This window comes from Somniosus microcephalus, chromosome 25 (genome assembly GCF_052327205.1).
Source record: "Somniosus microcephalus isolate GS21.2 chromosome 25, FLI_Smic_1.0, whole genome shotgun sequence".
NCBI classification, from domain to species: Eukaryota; Metazoa; Chordata; class Chondrichthyes; order Squaliformes; family Somniosidae; genus Somniosus; species Somniosus microcephalus.
The window spans coordinates 30,207,452-30,220,233 of NC_141011.1; the positions used below are offsets into that span (position 1 = coordinate 30,207,452).

The 12,782-nt window shown below is 46.0% G+C and overlaps 1 protein-coding gene across 1 annotated transcript in view; it reads left to right on the forward strand.

The window, feature by feature from the left end:
• The first annotated feature begins 272 nt into the window (after positions 1-272).
• micos10 (mitochondrial contact site and cristae organizing system subunit 10) overlaps positions 273-12,782 on the forward strand; it is a 33,235-nt gene continuing 20,725 nt past the window's right edge. Inside the window, exon 1 of the mRNA XM_085967054.1 lies at positions 273-381. Within this exon, the coding sequence (XP_085823180.1) occupies positions 318-381 (64 nt within the window). The 5' untranslated portion in view covers positions 273-317. The remainder of the gene's footprint in view (positions 382-12,782) is intronic.

Sequence of the window (12,782 nt, forward strand, 5' to 3'; positions counted from 1 at the left end):
GTGCTCCCACTGCCACAGGAAACCATTGTATTGACTCTGAACGCGGCGCTGTATGTATAGCTGACGCGTCCCTACGGGGAACAAGCATTCCATTGTACTTGTTACATATATGGCAAATAAATCGAATCTGAATCTGAATTGGCAGGCTTGCTGATGGAATTGTGTGGGTTGCTGATGGCTGAAGTTTGAGAACGCCTTCTTCACTTTAGGCCCCTGCTGTTGCTCCGCCTCCTCTGGGGTCACGTGCGCACAGTCGGGCCCCGCCTCTTCCCCGGGCTGCCAATTCTCGCGAGAGCTTGACGCGGGGGCAGGGTAAGATGGCGGAGGCCGAAGTCGGCAGGAAGGTGGAGCGGTGCTTGGCGGACACGGTGGTGAAGTTAGGTAAAGTCGCTGGGGGGAGTGCAGCCGATACCGCCGGGATCGTTCCTTCCTGAGCTTGGCGGCTGGTTTCGTGACAGCGGTATGTCGCGGGGTGGTCGGAGATTGAGCCCGGGGCCTAGCTTGCAGGCCTTTAGGCAAGGTGCCCTGTCACTCAGTCAGTCGGTTTAAGGAGTCGCACCAGCTCAGCCCGTTGTGAATAACGGTGCCGTGGAGTAAACCGAGAGTCATGTTATTGTTCCCTCCCCCCCCCCCCCCCCAATACATTCAGACAGTTCTAGCACAAGGGAATAAATGCCTTTGCTGACGCCCCTAACCCCACCCCCGGTCTGCCCTCCTCACTAACTATTCTCTCTCTTCTCCATGGGCTCTGGCTTGAGTGTGAGTTCCACCGATATCGGCCTCTGTCGGTATCCCCCCCCCCCCCATCCAACTGCCATTCTTCACGTGTTACCCTCGATAGTGAGTGTTGCTTGGCCCTTTGACCTTGGAGGCTTAGGAAGGGGAAAATCAAGCCCATCTTCTGCTCTTGATCACTACTGATGGCTCCTGTTAGAAGGTGCGTCTGTGAGTGGATGTTAGGTGAGGACAGGATCAGAAAATATTAAAGAAACACAGTTAAGTCAGCACCTGTGAAGAAAACAGATAAGTTAATGTTTCAGGTCCACACCCAAAACAGTAACATGTCTGTTCTCTCCACAAATGTGCTGTGTATCTCTGGCATTTACTGTTGGTGATTTCCAACATTTGCAGTATTTTGCTTTTTAAGAGGATGCGGCCTGACTGATGCCTTGACAGTCAAGTAAAGAAAGAACTTTGATTTTTATATCCTCGTGTTCAAATTTCTCCATGGCCTTGTCCCCCTCTATCTCCGTAACCACCTCCAGCCCTATAACCTTTTGAGAACTCTGTGTTTCTCCAACTCTGGCCTCTTATGCATCCCCCACTGGCTTCGCCCCACTATTGGTGGCTGTGCCTTCAGCCGTTTGGGCCCTAAGCACTGGACTGCCCTCCCCAAGCATCTTTGCCTCTTCACTTCGCTCTCCTCTTTTAAGATGTTGCTTCAAACCTTCCTCTTTGACCAAGTGTTTGGTTACCTGCCCTAATATCTCTGCCTTTAGCTCAGCATCAATTTTTGATTACACTTCTGTGAAGAGCTTTGGAATGTTATACTATAGTAAAGGTGCTATATAAATGCAAGTTATTTTTATATGATGCTTTTTATGCCTTCAGGATGTCCCAGTGTGGATATATTGGCAAACACAGCAACCAATTTGCGCACAGCATAATCTATTTTTTTCTTGGTAGTTGAGGGACAAATGTTGGTTAGGGTACTTAAAATAGTGCCATGGTTCTTTTATGGCTGCTTGAAGGGGCAGATGGGATCTCCGTTTAATGTTTTGCCTGAAAGATAGCATCTCCGCCAGTACTGCACTGAAATAGCTTGCTTAGGCTTGTCCATGTTGAAATGTCACTTGGGTGAGGTACTGGTGAAGAGAAAAGGAGTGTAGTATGTTAGTGTGCATGCATCCAAGCAAATGGAATCTGCACCAGGAAAGGATTAGATATGCTTGTATGCACAATAACTGTTTTGTGTTTTGGGCAGTCCCTCGGAACCGAGGATGACTTGCTTCCACATTAAAAATGAGTTTGCAGGTGACGGATGAGTCCAATGTGGGACCTACAGCCTCTGTCACAGGTGGGGCAGACGGTGGTTGAAGGGGCAGGTGGGTGAGGTGCTTGGGCTGACGTGCGCTGCCTGCGCTTGGCTTCCGCTTGCTCCCGGCGAAGAGACTCGGTGTTCGGCGCCTTCCCGGATGCTTCTCCACTTTGTGCGGTCTTGGGCCAGGGATTCCCAGGTGTCGGTGGGGATGTTACACTTTTTCAACGAGGCTTTGAGGGTGTCCTTGAAGTGTTTCCTCTGCCCACCTGGGGCTCTCTTGCCGTGCCGGAGCTCCGAATAGAGCGCTTGTTTTGGGAGTCTCGTATCGGGCATGCGGACAATGTGATCCGTCCGTTGGAGCTGATTGAGCGTGGTCAGAGCTTCGATGCTGGGGATGTTGGCCTGAGCAAGAACACTGACGTTGGTGTGCCTATCCTGCCAATGGATTTGCAGGACCTTGCGGAGGCAGCGTTGGTGGTACCTCTCCAATGCTTTGGGGTGCCTGCTGTACATGGGCCATGTCTCTGAGGCATACAGCAGGGCAGGTATCACTGCTGCCCTGTAGATCATGAGCTTAGTGCCGGGTTTGAGGTCCTGGTCTTCAAACACTCTCTTCCTCAGGCGACCGAAGGCTGCACTGGCACACTGAAGGCGGTGTTGGACTTCGTCGTCGACATCTGCCCTTGTTGACAGTAGACTCCCGAGTATGGAAAGTGGTCCACATTGTCCAAGGCCTTGTCGTGGATTTTGATAATCGGGGGGCAGCACTGTGTGGCGGGGGCAGTTTGGTAGAGGACCTTTGTCTTACGGATGTTTAGTGTAAGGCCCATGCTCTTGTATGCTTCGGTGAAGGTGTTTACGATAGTTTGGAGTTCGACCTCCGATTTAGTTGCTAAACCATTGGAGACTAAGAATCGCTGCCTTTACCCAGTAAACCTTCTGCGCATTGGGATAGACCAAGGATTGGTGCCTTTACCCACCAAACCCACAGAGGGAGACTTACTTAAAAAAAAAAGACAACTTCTGTTGAATTTGTGAGCCTTGATATGTGTTTGGTGAGGTGGTTGTTCCAGTGAAGTTTTGCACCTGTGAGCTGATGGTTAATTAGATAGTTTAACATTTATTGTAACATTAAGGTAGCAAGTGTTCCAGTTGTAACAATATTTGATTCGTCCACTAAAAGGCATGTGAAGTAAAGCGGGGAAGGTCCTTATGACCAGGACATGTGTCTCATATTCTTTGCCATGTCTGTGTAACTTGAATTCGCTCTGTGTGTTTACATGTGCTTTTTGGCCACTGCTCATTACTTTTACCCCACATTTTTTCCCTCTTGGACTCTTCTCTTCTGTTTCTTCCCCTTCCTGTCACCCAGTCATGCCACCTGTTATTTCCCCCCTCTTGATAAGTGCATTATCAGACTGCTTGCCTTGGATTAGCCACTATTTCCTCCAGCTAAATATTGGGAGGACCAAAGCCATTGTCAGGCTCCTCACCACAAACTCTGTACGCTTGCCAAGGACTCCATGCCCCTCCCTGGCCATGTCTCGGGTTGAACCAGGCTGTTCGCAGCCTTTGCATCCTAGTCGACCCTCAGCTATATTTCTGAGCCCGTATCCTCTGCATCACAAAGGCTGCTGTGACTTTTACCTCTGTGGCATTGCTTGCCTCTGCCCCGCCTCAGCACCTCTCATTCATGCCTTTGTTACCTCCAACAGGACTTCGAATGTTCTCCTGGTGGGCTCACCCCCCGCTGTAAACTTCAGCTCATCCAAAACTCTGCTGCCTGTATCCTATCCTGTCCCAAATTCTGATTGCACATCACCCCTGTCCTTGCTGACTTGCATTGGCTCCCCATGTCCCAATGTTTAAGATCCCTTCATGGTTGTGCTCCTCCCTATCTCTCTTAGCCTCCTCCAACCACACCCCCTCAAACACTCCATTCCACTGACTCTGGTCTCTTGTGCATTCCCCCTGCCTTGGTTCCACTGTTGGTGGTCGTACCTTCAGCTGCCGAGGCAAACTTCCTTCCCCCTCTCTTGCAGTTTTAAGACCATCCTTAAAACCCACCTCTTCAACCAAGCTTTTGGTAACCTCTCCTCTGTCGGCTTGGTGTTCATTTGTGAAGCACCTTGTGTGGTTTTTTTTCTACATTAAAGAAAGGCACTATATAAATGCAAGTTGTGGATTTATATTTCCTGCCTCATATTAAGTTCATGAATCATGTCATGCTGTTGTGAAAATACCATTCTTTTGCATCCATGCAAGCTGCTAAAGGTTTGTGTGTCACTCATTACAAAATGTTGGAGTGAACTTTGTACATAATTTGCTATAATGACAAATTTATTGTGAAAACTAGTTGGACTCCTGTGGAATTGCACATGGAAAAAAACTAACCTCTTATTGTTGGACAACTATTTGTGTCACGTAATAAGGACTATTAGATCAGCTTGTTAACCATGAATCACAGAATTTAGATAAAGGATTGTATGACAAGTGCCAAATCCAGGCTGTAAATGTAACAAGCTTTGCATTCTCCATGAGAAATGTGAAATCTTTTATGAGACTCTTAAAGGAGTGAAAACTGGACTGGGGCAGCCGAGTTCTTTCTAGAAGAAACACTTCAATGGAAAATATTACCCCATCGCACCATCTGTTCGACCTACTGCCATCTATCTTTGTTTAGGTGAAGCCCAGTATGTGAGAGCAAAAGACAAGGCTGAAGCGTTTGCAACCATCTTCAGCCAGAAGTGCTAAGTGGATGATCCATATCGGCCTCCTCCTGAGGTCCCCAGCACCACAGAAGCCAGTCTTCAGCCAATTCGATTCACTCCACGTGATATCAAGAAACGGCTGAGCGCACTGGATACAGCAAAGGCTGTGGGCCCCAACAACATCCAGGCTGTTGTACTGAAGGCTTGTGCTGCAGAACTAGCCGCGCCTCTAGCCAAGCTGTACCAGTACAGCTATAAAACTGGCATCTATCCGACAATGTGGAAAACTGCCCAGGTATGTCCTGTCCACAAAAAGCAGGATAAATCCAATCTGGCCAATTACTGCCCCATCAGTCTACACTTAATCATCAGCAAAGTGATGGAAGGTGTCGTCGACAGTGCGATCAAGCAGCACTTACTCACCAATAACTTGCTCACTGATGCCCAGTTTGGGTTCTGCCAGAACCACTCGGCTCCAGGCCTCATTACAGCCTTGGTCCAAACATGGACAAAGGAGCTGAATTCCAGAGGTGAGGTGAGAGTGACTGCCCTTGGCATCGAGGCAGCATTTGACCGAGTGTGGCATCAAGGAGCCCTCGTAAAACTGAAGTCAATGGGAATCGGGGGTGGGGGGGGGGGAACCTCTCCACTGCCTGGAATCAGACCTAGCACAAAGGAAGATGGTTGTGGTGGTTGAAGGTCAATCATCACAGCCCCAGGACATCGCTGCAGGAGTTCCTCAGGGCAGTGTCCTAGGCCCAACCATCTTCAGCTGCTTCATCAATGACCTTCCCTCCGTCATAAGGTCTGAAATGGGGATGTTCGCTGATGACTGCGCAGTATTCAGTGCCATTCGCAACTCCTCAGATAATGAAGCAGTCCATGCCCGCATGCAACAAGACCTGGACGACATTCAGACTTAGGCTGATAAGTGGCAAGTGACTTTCGCACCACACAAGTGCCAGGCAATGACTATCTCCATCAAGTGAGTGTCAACGGGCGGTGGTTAGACATTCAACAGCATTACCATTGCTGAATCCCCCACCATCAATATCCGGGGGCTCACCATTGACCAGAAATTAACTGGACCAGCCACATACATACTGTGGCAACAAGAGCAGGTCAGAGGCTGGGTATTCTGCAGCGAGTGTCTCACCTCCTGACTCCTCAAAGCCTTTCCACCATCTACAAGACGCAAGTCAGGAGTGTGATGGAATGCTTTCCACTTGTTGGAGCTGCACTCATCCAAGCAACACTCAAGAAGCTCGACACCATCCAAGACACAGCATCCTGCTTGATTGGCACCCCATCGACTACCTTAAACATTCACTCCCTCCACCACCAGCATACCGTGGCTGCAGTGTGTACCATCTATAAGATGCACTGCAGCAACTCGCCAAGGCTTCTTTGGCAGCACCTCCCAAATCCGTGACCTCTACCACCTAGAAGGACAAGGGCAGCAGGTGCATGGGAACACCACCTCCAAGTCACACACCATCCTTTTGGAAGTATATCGCCGTTCCTTCATCGTCGCTGAATCAAAATCCTGGAACCCCCTCCTTAACGGCACTGTGTGAGTACCTTCACCACATGGACTGCAGCGGTTCAAGAAGGCAGCTCACCATCCCCTTCTCAAGGGCAATTAGTGATGGGCAATAAATGCTGGCCTTGCCAGCGATGCCCACATTCCATGAACTAATTTTAAAAAGTTGCTACTTTGTGGAGAGTGGGAGACAGCCAGAAGTGAAGCAGATGACTAGACAAAACAACTGCAAGCTTGATTGCTTGGTGGTTACCTTGGACTGGTCTAATGTCCCCACTGGCATTTGCTCTGTTCTTTGCAAACTTTGGTAAGAAAGAATGAAGAGCTTGCATTTATATAGGCACCTTTCATGACCTCCAGGATATCTAAAAGTGCTTCATAACCAATGCATACTTCTGACGTGTAGCCACTGTTCTGTAGGTAAATGCAGCAGCCAATCCCACAAACAGCAGTGAGATGAATGAAACGGTTTATTTGTTTTTGGTGGTGTTCGTGAGCGATCTCCCTGCTGTTCAAAAAAGTGCCATGGGATCTTGTTCATTCATGTGACTCAGTTGGTAGCATTCTCGCCGCTGAGTTAGAAGGTTGTGGGCTCAAGTCCCACTCCAGAGACTTCAGCACGAAAATCTAGGCTGACACTCCACTGCAGTACTGTGGAAGTGCTGCGCAAAGGTGCCATCTTTCGGATAAGATGTTAAACCGAGGCCCCGTTTGCGCTCTCAAGTAGACGAAAAAGATCCAATGGCACTATTTCGAAGAAGAGCAGGGGAGTTATCCCCGGTCTTTTGACCAATATCTATCCCTCAATCAACATCACTAAAACAGATTAGCTGGTCATTATCGGATTGCTATTTGTGGGAGCTTGCTGTGCCCAAATTGGCTGCCGCCTTTTTAACGTTACTACAGTGACTACTTCATTGGCTGTAAAATGGGACGTCCGGAGGTTGTGAAAGGCGCTATATAAAAGCAATTCTTTCCTCCTTTCGTCTCGACAGGTGCATGGGCCACAATTTTAATGCCTGGTACGAAAGGTGGCATCTCTAACAATGAATCGTTCCTTCAGCACTGCACTGGTGGGATTCTCGATTTATGTGCTGAAATTCTGGAGTGGGGCTTGAACCCACTGCCTTCTGGCTCACAGATGTGATGTGCTACCAACTGAGGCAAGCTGACGTTAGAAAGATTGTGGCGTTACGCTGGTGACCCAATGGGCAGCCGCACTACCTTGTATAGTGTGAAGCCATATATAGATAAAAAGAAAATAATTAGAATCTCCAACATGGAGGTCAGAGGACGATTTTGCATGACAAACCTTGGAGTAATTTGAGGAGGTGATGGATATGGTGGTTGAGGGAAATGCAGTGGATGTGGTGTACATAGACATTTAGAAAGGTACCACACTGGAAACAGTTGGAAAAGATTAAGGGGTATGAAATTAGGGGGAAGGCAGCAAATTGGATTAAAAAGTGGTTAGAAGGTAGGAAACAGATTTGAATTATATTACATGGGATATACGGCACAGAAACAGGCCATTTGGCCCAACCAGTCCATGCCGGTGTTTATGCTCTACTCGAGCCTCCTCCCGTCTTTCCTCATCTAAATCTATCAGCATAACCCTCTATTCCCTTCTCCCTCATATGTTTGTCCAGCCTCCCCTTAAATGCATCTATAATATTCGCTTCAACCACTCCCTGTGGTAGCGAGTTCCACATTCTCACCACTCTTTGGGTAAAGAAGTTTCTTCTGAATTCCCGATTGGATTTCTTGGTGACTATCTTATATTGATGGCCTCTAGTTATGCTCTTCCCCACAAGTGGAAACATTCTCTCTCTATCCACTCTATCAAAACCTTTCATAATTTTATAGACCTCTATTAGGTCACCCCTCAGCCTTTTTTCCAAGAGAAGAGACCCAGCCTGTTCATCCTTTCCTGATATGTATACCCTCGCATTTCTGGTATCATCCTTGTAAATCTTCTCTGCACCCTCTCCAGTGCCTCTATCCTTTTTATAATGTAGCGACCAGAACTGTACTGGTCTAACCAAGGTTCGATACAGGTTTAGCATAACTTCCCGACCTTTCAATTCTATCCCTCTAGAAATAAACCCGTGTGTTTGGTTTGCCTTTTTTATGGCCTTGCTAACCTGTGTCGCAACTTTTAGTGATTTGTGTATTTGTACTCGGAGATCCCTTTGTTCCTCTACCCCACCTAGACTCTCACCCTTCAAGTGATACGTGACCTCCCTATTCTTCCTACCAAAATATGGTATCTCACATTTGTCTGTGTTGAACTTCATTTGCCAATTATTTGCCCATTCTGCAAGTTTATTAATGTCCTCCTGTAATTTGTTACCGTCCTCCTCAGTATTGACTATTCCCCCCCAATTTGGTATCATCCACAAATTTAGAAATTGTGTTTTTGATTCCAAAGTCTAAATCGTTAATGTAAATTGTAAACAGCATTGGTCCCAGCAATGATCCTTGTGGAACACCACTACCCACCTTCTGCCACTGTGAATCGCTACCCTTTACTCCCACTCTCTGCTTTCTGTCTTGAAGCCAGCTAGCAATCCATTCTGCTACTTGTCCCCTCACTCTGCATTCTCTGACCTTATTCATCAGTCTATTATGGGGTACCTTATCGAAGGCCTTTTGAAAATCTAGATAAATTACATCTACTGCGTTACCCTTGTCTACTCTCTCTGTTACTTCTTCAAAAAATTCAATAAGGTTGGTCAAGCAAGATTTTCCCTTTTGAAATCCATGCTGACTATTCATTATTATACCTTTCATTTCTAGATGTTCTTCTATTTTCTCCTTTAGTATAGGTCCCATTATTTTTCCTACCACCGATGCTAAGCTGACTGGTCTATAATTCCCTGGACATGTTCTATCCCCCTTCTTAAATATAGGTATTACGTTAATCCGCCAGTCCCCTGGCACTATACCTTTTTCTAACGAATTATTAAATATGTGTAGTAATGCCTCTTCTATATCTTCCCTAGATTATTTTAAAATGCGTAGATGTAATCCATCCGGACCAGGGGTTTTATCCTCTTGATCAGTTTATTTAATATATCCCCTTTTTTATTTTAAATGCACTCCTCTCATTACTCATCTCATCATCCAATGTCATCTCCACCTATTCTATCTCCCTGGTAAATACCGAAGCAAAATAATGATTTAATATTTCTGGCATCTCCCTATCATTACCTGTGGTATTGTCTTGTCCCTCCCTTAATGGCCCTATTCCCATCCCATCCTTTTTTTTTATTGATGTGCCAGTAAAATATTTTACTATTTTGTTTTATGTTCCTTGATAATTTAATTTCATAGTTCCTTTTTGCCTTCCTAATTGTTTTTGAGTTTTCTCCTAATCCCTTTGTATTCTCTTATCATGCACTCCTCTGCTGTCTATGTACTTAATGCATGCCTCTTTCGTTACCCTCAATTGTTTCATTGTGTCTTTATTCATCCATGGAGTCTCATTAGTGTTTAGTTTGTTCTTTTAGCGGAATATATTCTTGCACTCTGTTGAACACCATTTTAAATGTTTCCCATTGCTGTTCTATATCGTTGTTTGCCAATACTGTTGCCCATTTTATCTTCCCAAGTTCTATTCTCAGCCCTGCAAAATCAGCTTTTCTCCAATCTATTAACTTGTTTTTTGTCATTCTTATGTTTTTCTCTAGTGTCATCTTAAAGCATATTATATTATGGTCACTATTGCCTATATGTTCCCTTACTTTTACTTCTCTTATCTGCTCTGGCTCATTCCCCATAACTAGATCCAATAGTGAATCCTCCCTTGGGCTTTTTACAGATTAGGTTAGAAAGGAGCCCTGTAGGCATTGTAGGAACTCTATTCCCTTATCCTCTTTACCTACCCCTTCTGTCCAATTAATGTCGGGGTAGTTTAAATCCCCCATGATGATTATTCTGTTTTTTACTAATTTCTCTAATTTGTCTGTGTAGTTATTCCTCCACCTCCCTTCCACTATTGGGTGGCCTGTAGACTACACCTATTAGTGTGATTGATCCTTTATTATCTTTTATCTCTATCCATATGGATTCTATTTTCCTGCTGATATCTACGTCCCTTTGTTCTACTGCCATTGTTATCCCTAATAAGTACAGCTACTCTACCTCCCCTTCTTCCCTCTCTATCTTTTCTAATATGTTATACCCTGTAATGTTTAATTCCCAGTCCTCATTTTTCTGTAGCCATGTCTCAGTAATCCCTACTATGTCTGGTTCCTCCCAATGCATGATTGCCTCCAGCTCTCCTGTTTTATTTCAGACACTCTGTACATTGCTGTACAGACAGTTTAACTCATGTTTAATAGGATTTCCTCTCACTTTATGTTTAACCATCTTTTTAGACTCCTGTTCTATAACTCCATTTGCTCTCTTGCTGTCAATGTCCTCCCTTACTTTATTTTTTCCTATGCTCACTTTTCCTGTTTTGTTTTTATTTAGGCTGCTTACATTTCTTGTAGATCCCCCCCCCCCCTTACTAGTTTAAAGCCTTTGCCACCTCCCTATTTACCCTTTCTGCTAGGACACTGGTCCCATCCCAGTCAGGTGGAGCCCGTCCCATCGGTACAGCTCCTTCCTATCCCAGAACTGGTGCCAGTGTCCCATGAAAAGGAACCTCTCTTTCCCACACTAGCCCTTTAGCCACATGTTAATTCTCCTGATCTGTCGTCTTCTATGCCAATTTGCACGTGGCTCGGGCAATAACCCAGAGATTATTACCCTCTAAGCCCTGCTTTTTCATTTAGATCCTAACTCCTGATACTCTTTCAGCAGGACCTCCTCCCTGTTCCTACCTCTGTCATTTGTTCCAACATGGACCACGACAACTGGATTTACCCCCTCCCTTTCCAAGTTTCTCTCCAGCCGCCATGAGATATCCCAGGCACTGGGTAGGCAACACACCCTTCAGGATACTCGTTCATGGCTGCAGAGGATGCTATCTATCCCCCTAATTATAGAGTCCCGTATCACTACCACATTTCTATTCTGCTCTCTTCCCCCCTCCAACTTGCACTCCAGCTCAATGACTGAGCCGGAGAGATTCGAGATGGAGACATCTCACAGAATCACAGAAACCCCACAGTGCAAATAGAGGCCATTTCGGCCCATCGAGCCTGCACCGACACATATCCCACCCGATCCCCGTAACCCCGACACCAACACATATCCCACCCTATCCCCGTAACCCCACGTATTTAATCCCCCTAACACTAAGGGTCAATTTATCATAGTCAATCAACCTAACCCGCACATCTTTGGACTGTGGGAGGAAACCGGAGCACCCGGAGGAAACCCACGCAAACACGGGGAGAATGTCTGTGTGGAGTTTGCACAGTCACCCGAGGCCGGATTCGAACCCGGGTCCCTGGCGCTGTGAGGCAACAGTGCTAACCACTATGCCACCGTGCTCTCCTGCAGACGTGTTTGCTCGGGACAGTCTCGCTGTCCATAAACTCCCACATACTGCAGTCCAGACACACAACCTGCCCTGCCATACCTTAAGTCTAGCCTTATTTCATTTATTTAATTAGTTAGTCTTTATTCAATGAATATTTATAGTTATATTAAATAGTTTAACAAGTTAAGCTATAAATTTAATACAGTTATAGTATCCCGCACCTAGTTTAAACCAGTTTAAACCACTATCCTAGGTTAGGGAGAAAAAAAAACCTTAATACTCACCAACCTGCCTGCTGTCCTGTGACGTCAAACTTCGTTATTTTTTTTGGAAATCGTCGAAGGTTTGGCCGCTCCTGGTGTCTCCAATCAGGTCGGCGCTGTTTCCCCGCTGCTATATGCTCCGCTCCTGGTGTCTCCAGTCAGGTCGGCACTGTTTCCCCGCTGCTGTATGCTCTGCTCCTGGTGTCTCCGATTGAGATTAAAGTCACTTTCTCAGTGGTTGAAGATGGATAGCAGCGCCCACGGGGTCCTGGTCTGCGACCGCTTCTGTTCACTGTCCATCAATGATTTGGATATAGGGCTAGAGAGTGTGGTGTCCAAATTTGTAGATGATAGGCAGAATAAATAATCTTGAGAACCAAAGGAAGCTGCAAGGGGATATTGGGAAGAGGGTGGAATGGGCAAAAACATGGTAGCTGGAATTTAATATCGGGTATCTGATTCGGCTAAAAATAAATTAGTAATTATACTTCAGGGGAAAGCTTGGTGATGTGAAAGAGGGGGTTCAGGTCCACAAGACATTAAAAACAGCACCTCGAATAGTTAAGGCCATTAGAAAAGCTAGAATCGTGGGTTTTATTACGAGATGTTGAAATATAAAAGTCAGTATGTAATGGTGACTCTATATAAAGCCTCAGTAACACCACAGTTCCTGTGTGCAGTTCTCCGTTTTACATTAAGGATGTTGAGGAAATGAGAAGTTACGGTGCAGATTACCTGGGATACTCCCTGGAGTGAGGAAATACAAATACGAAGGAAGACATAAAAA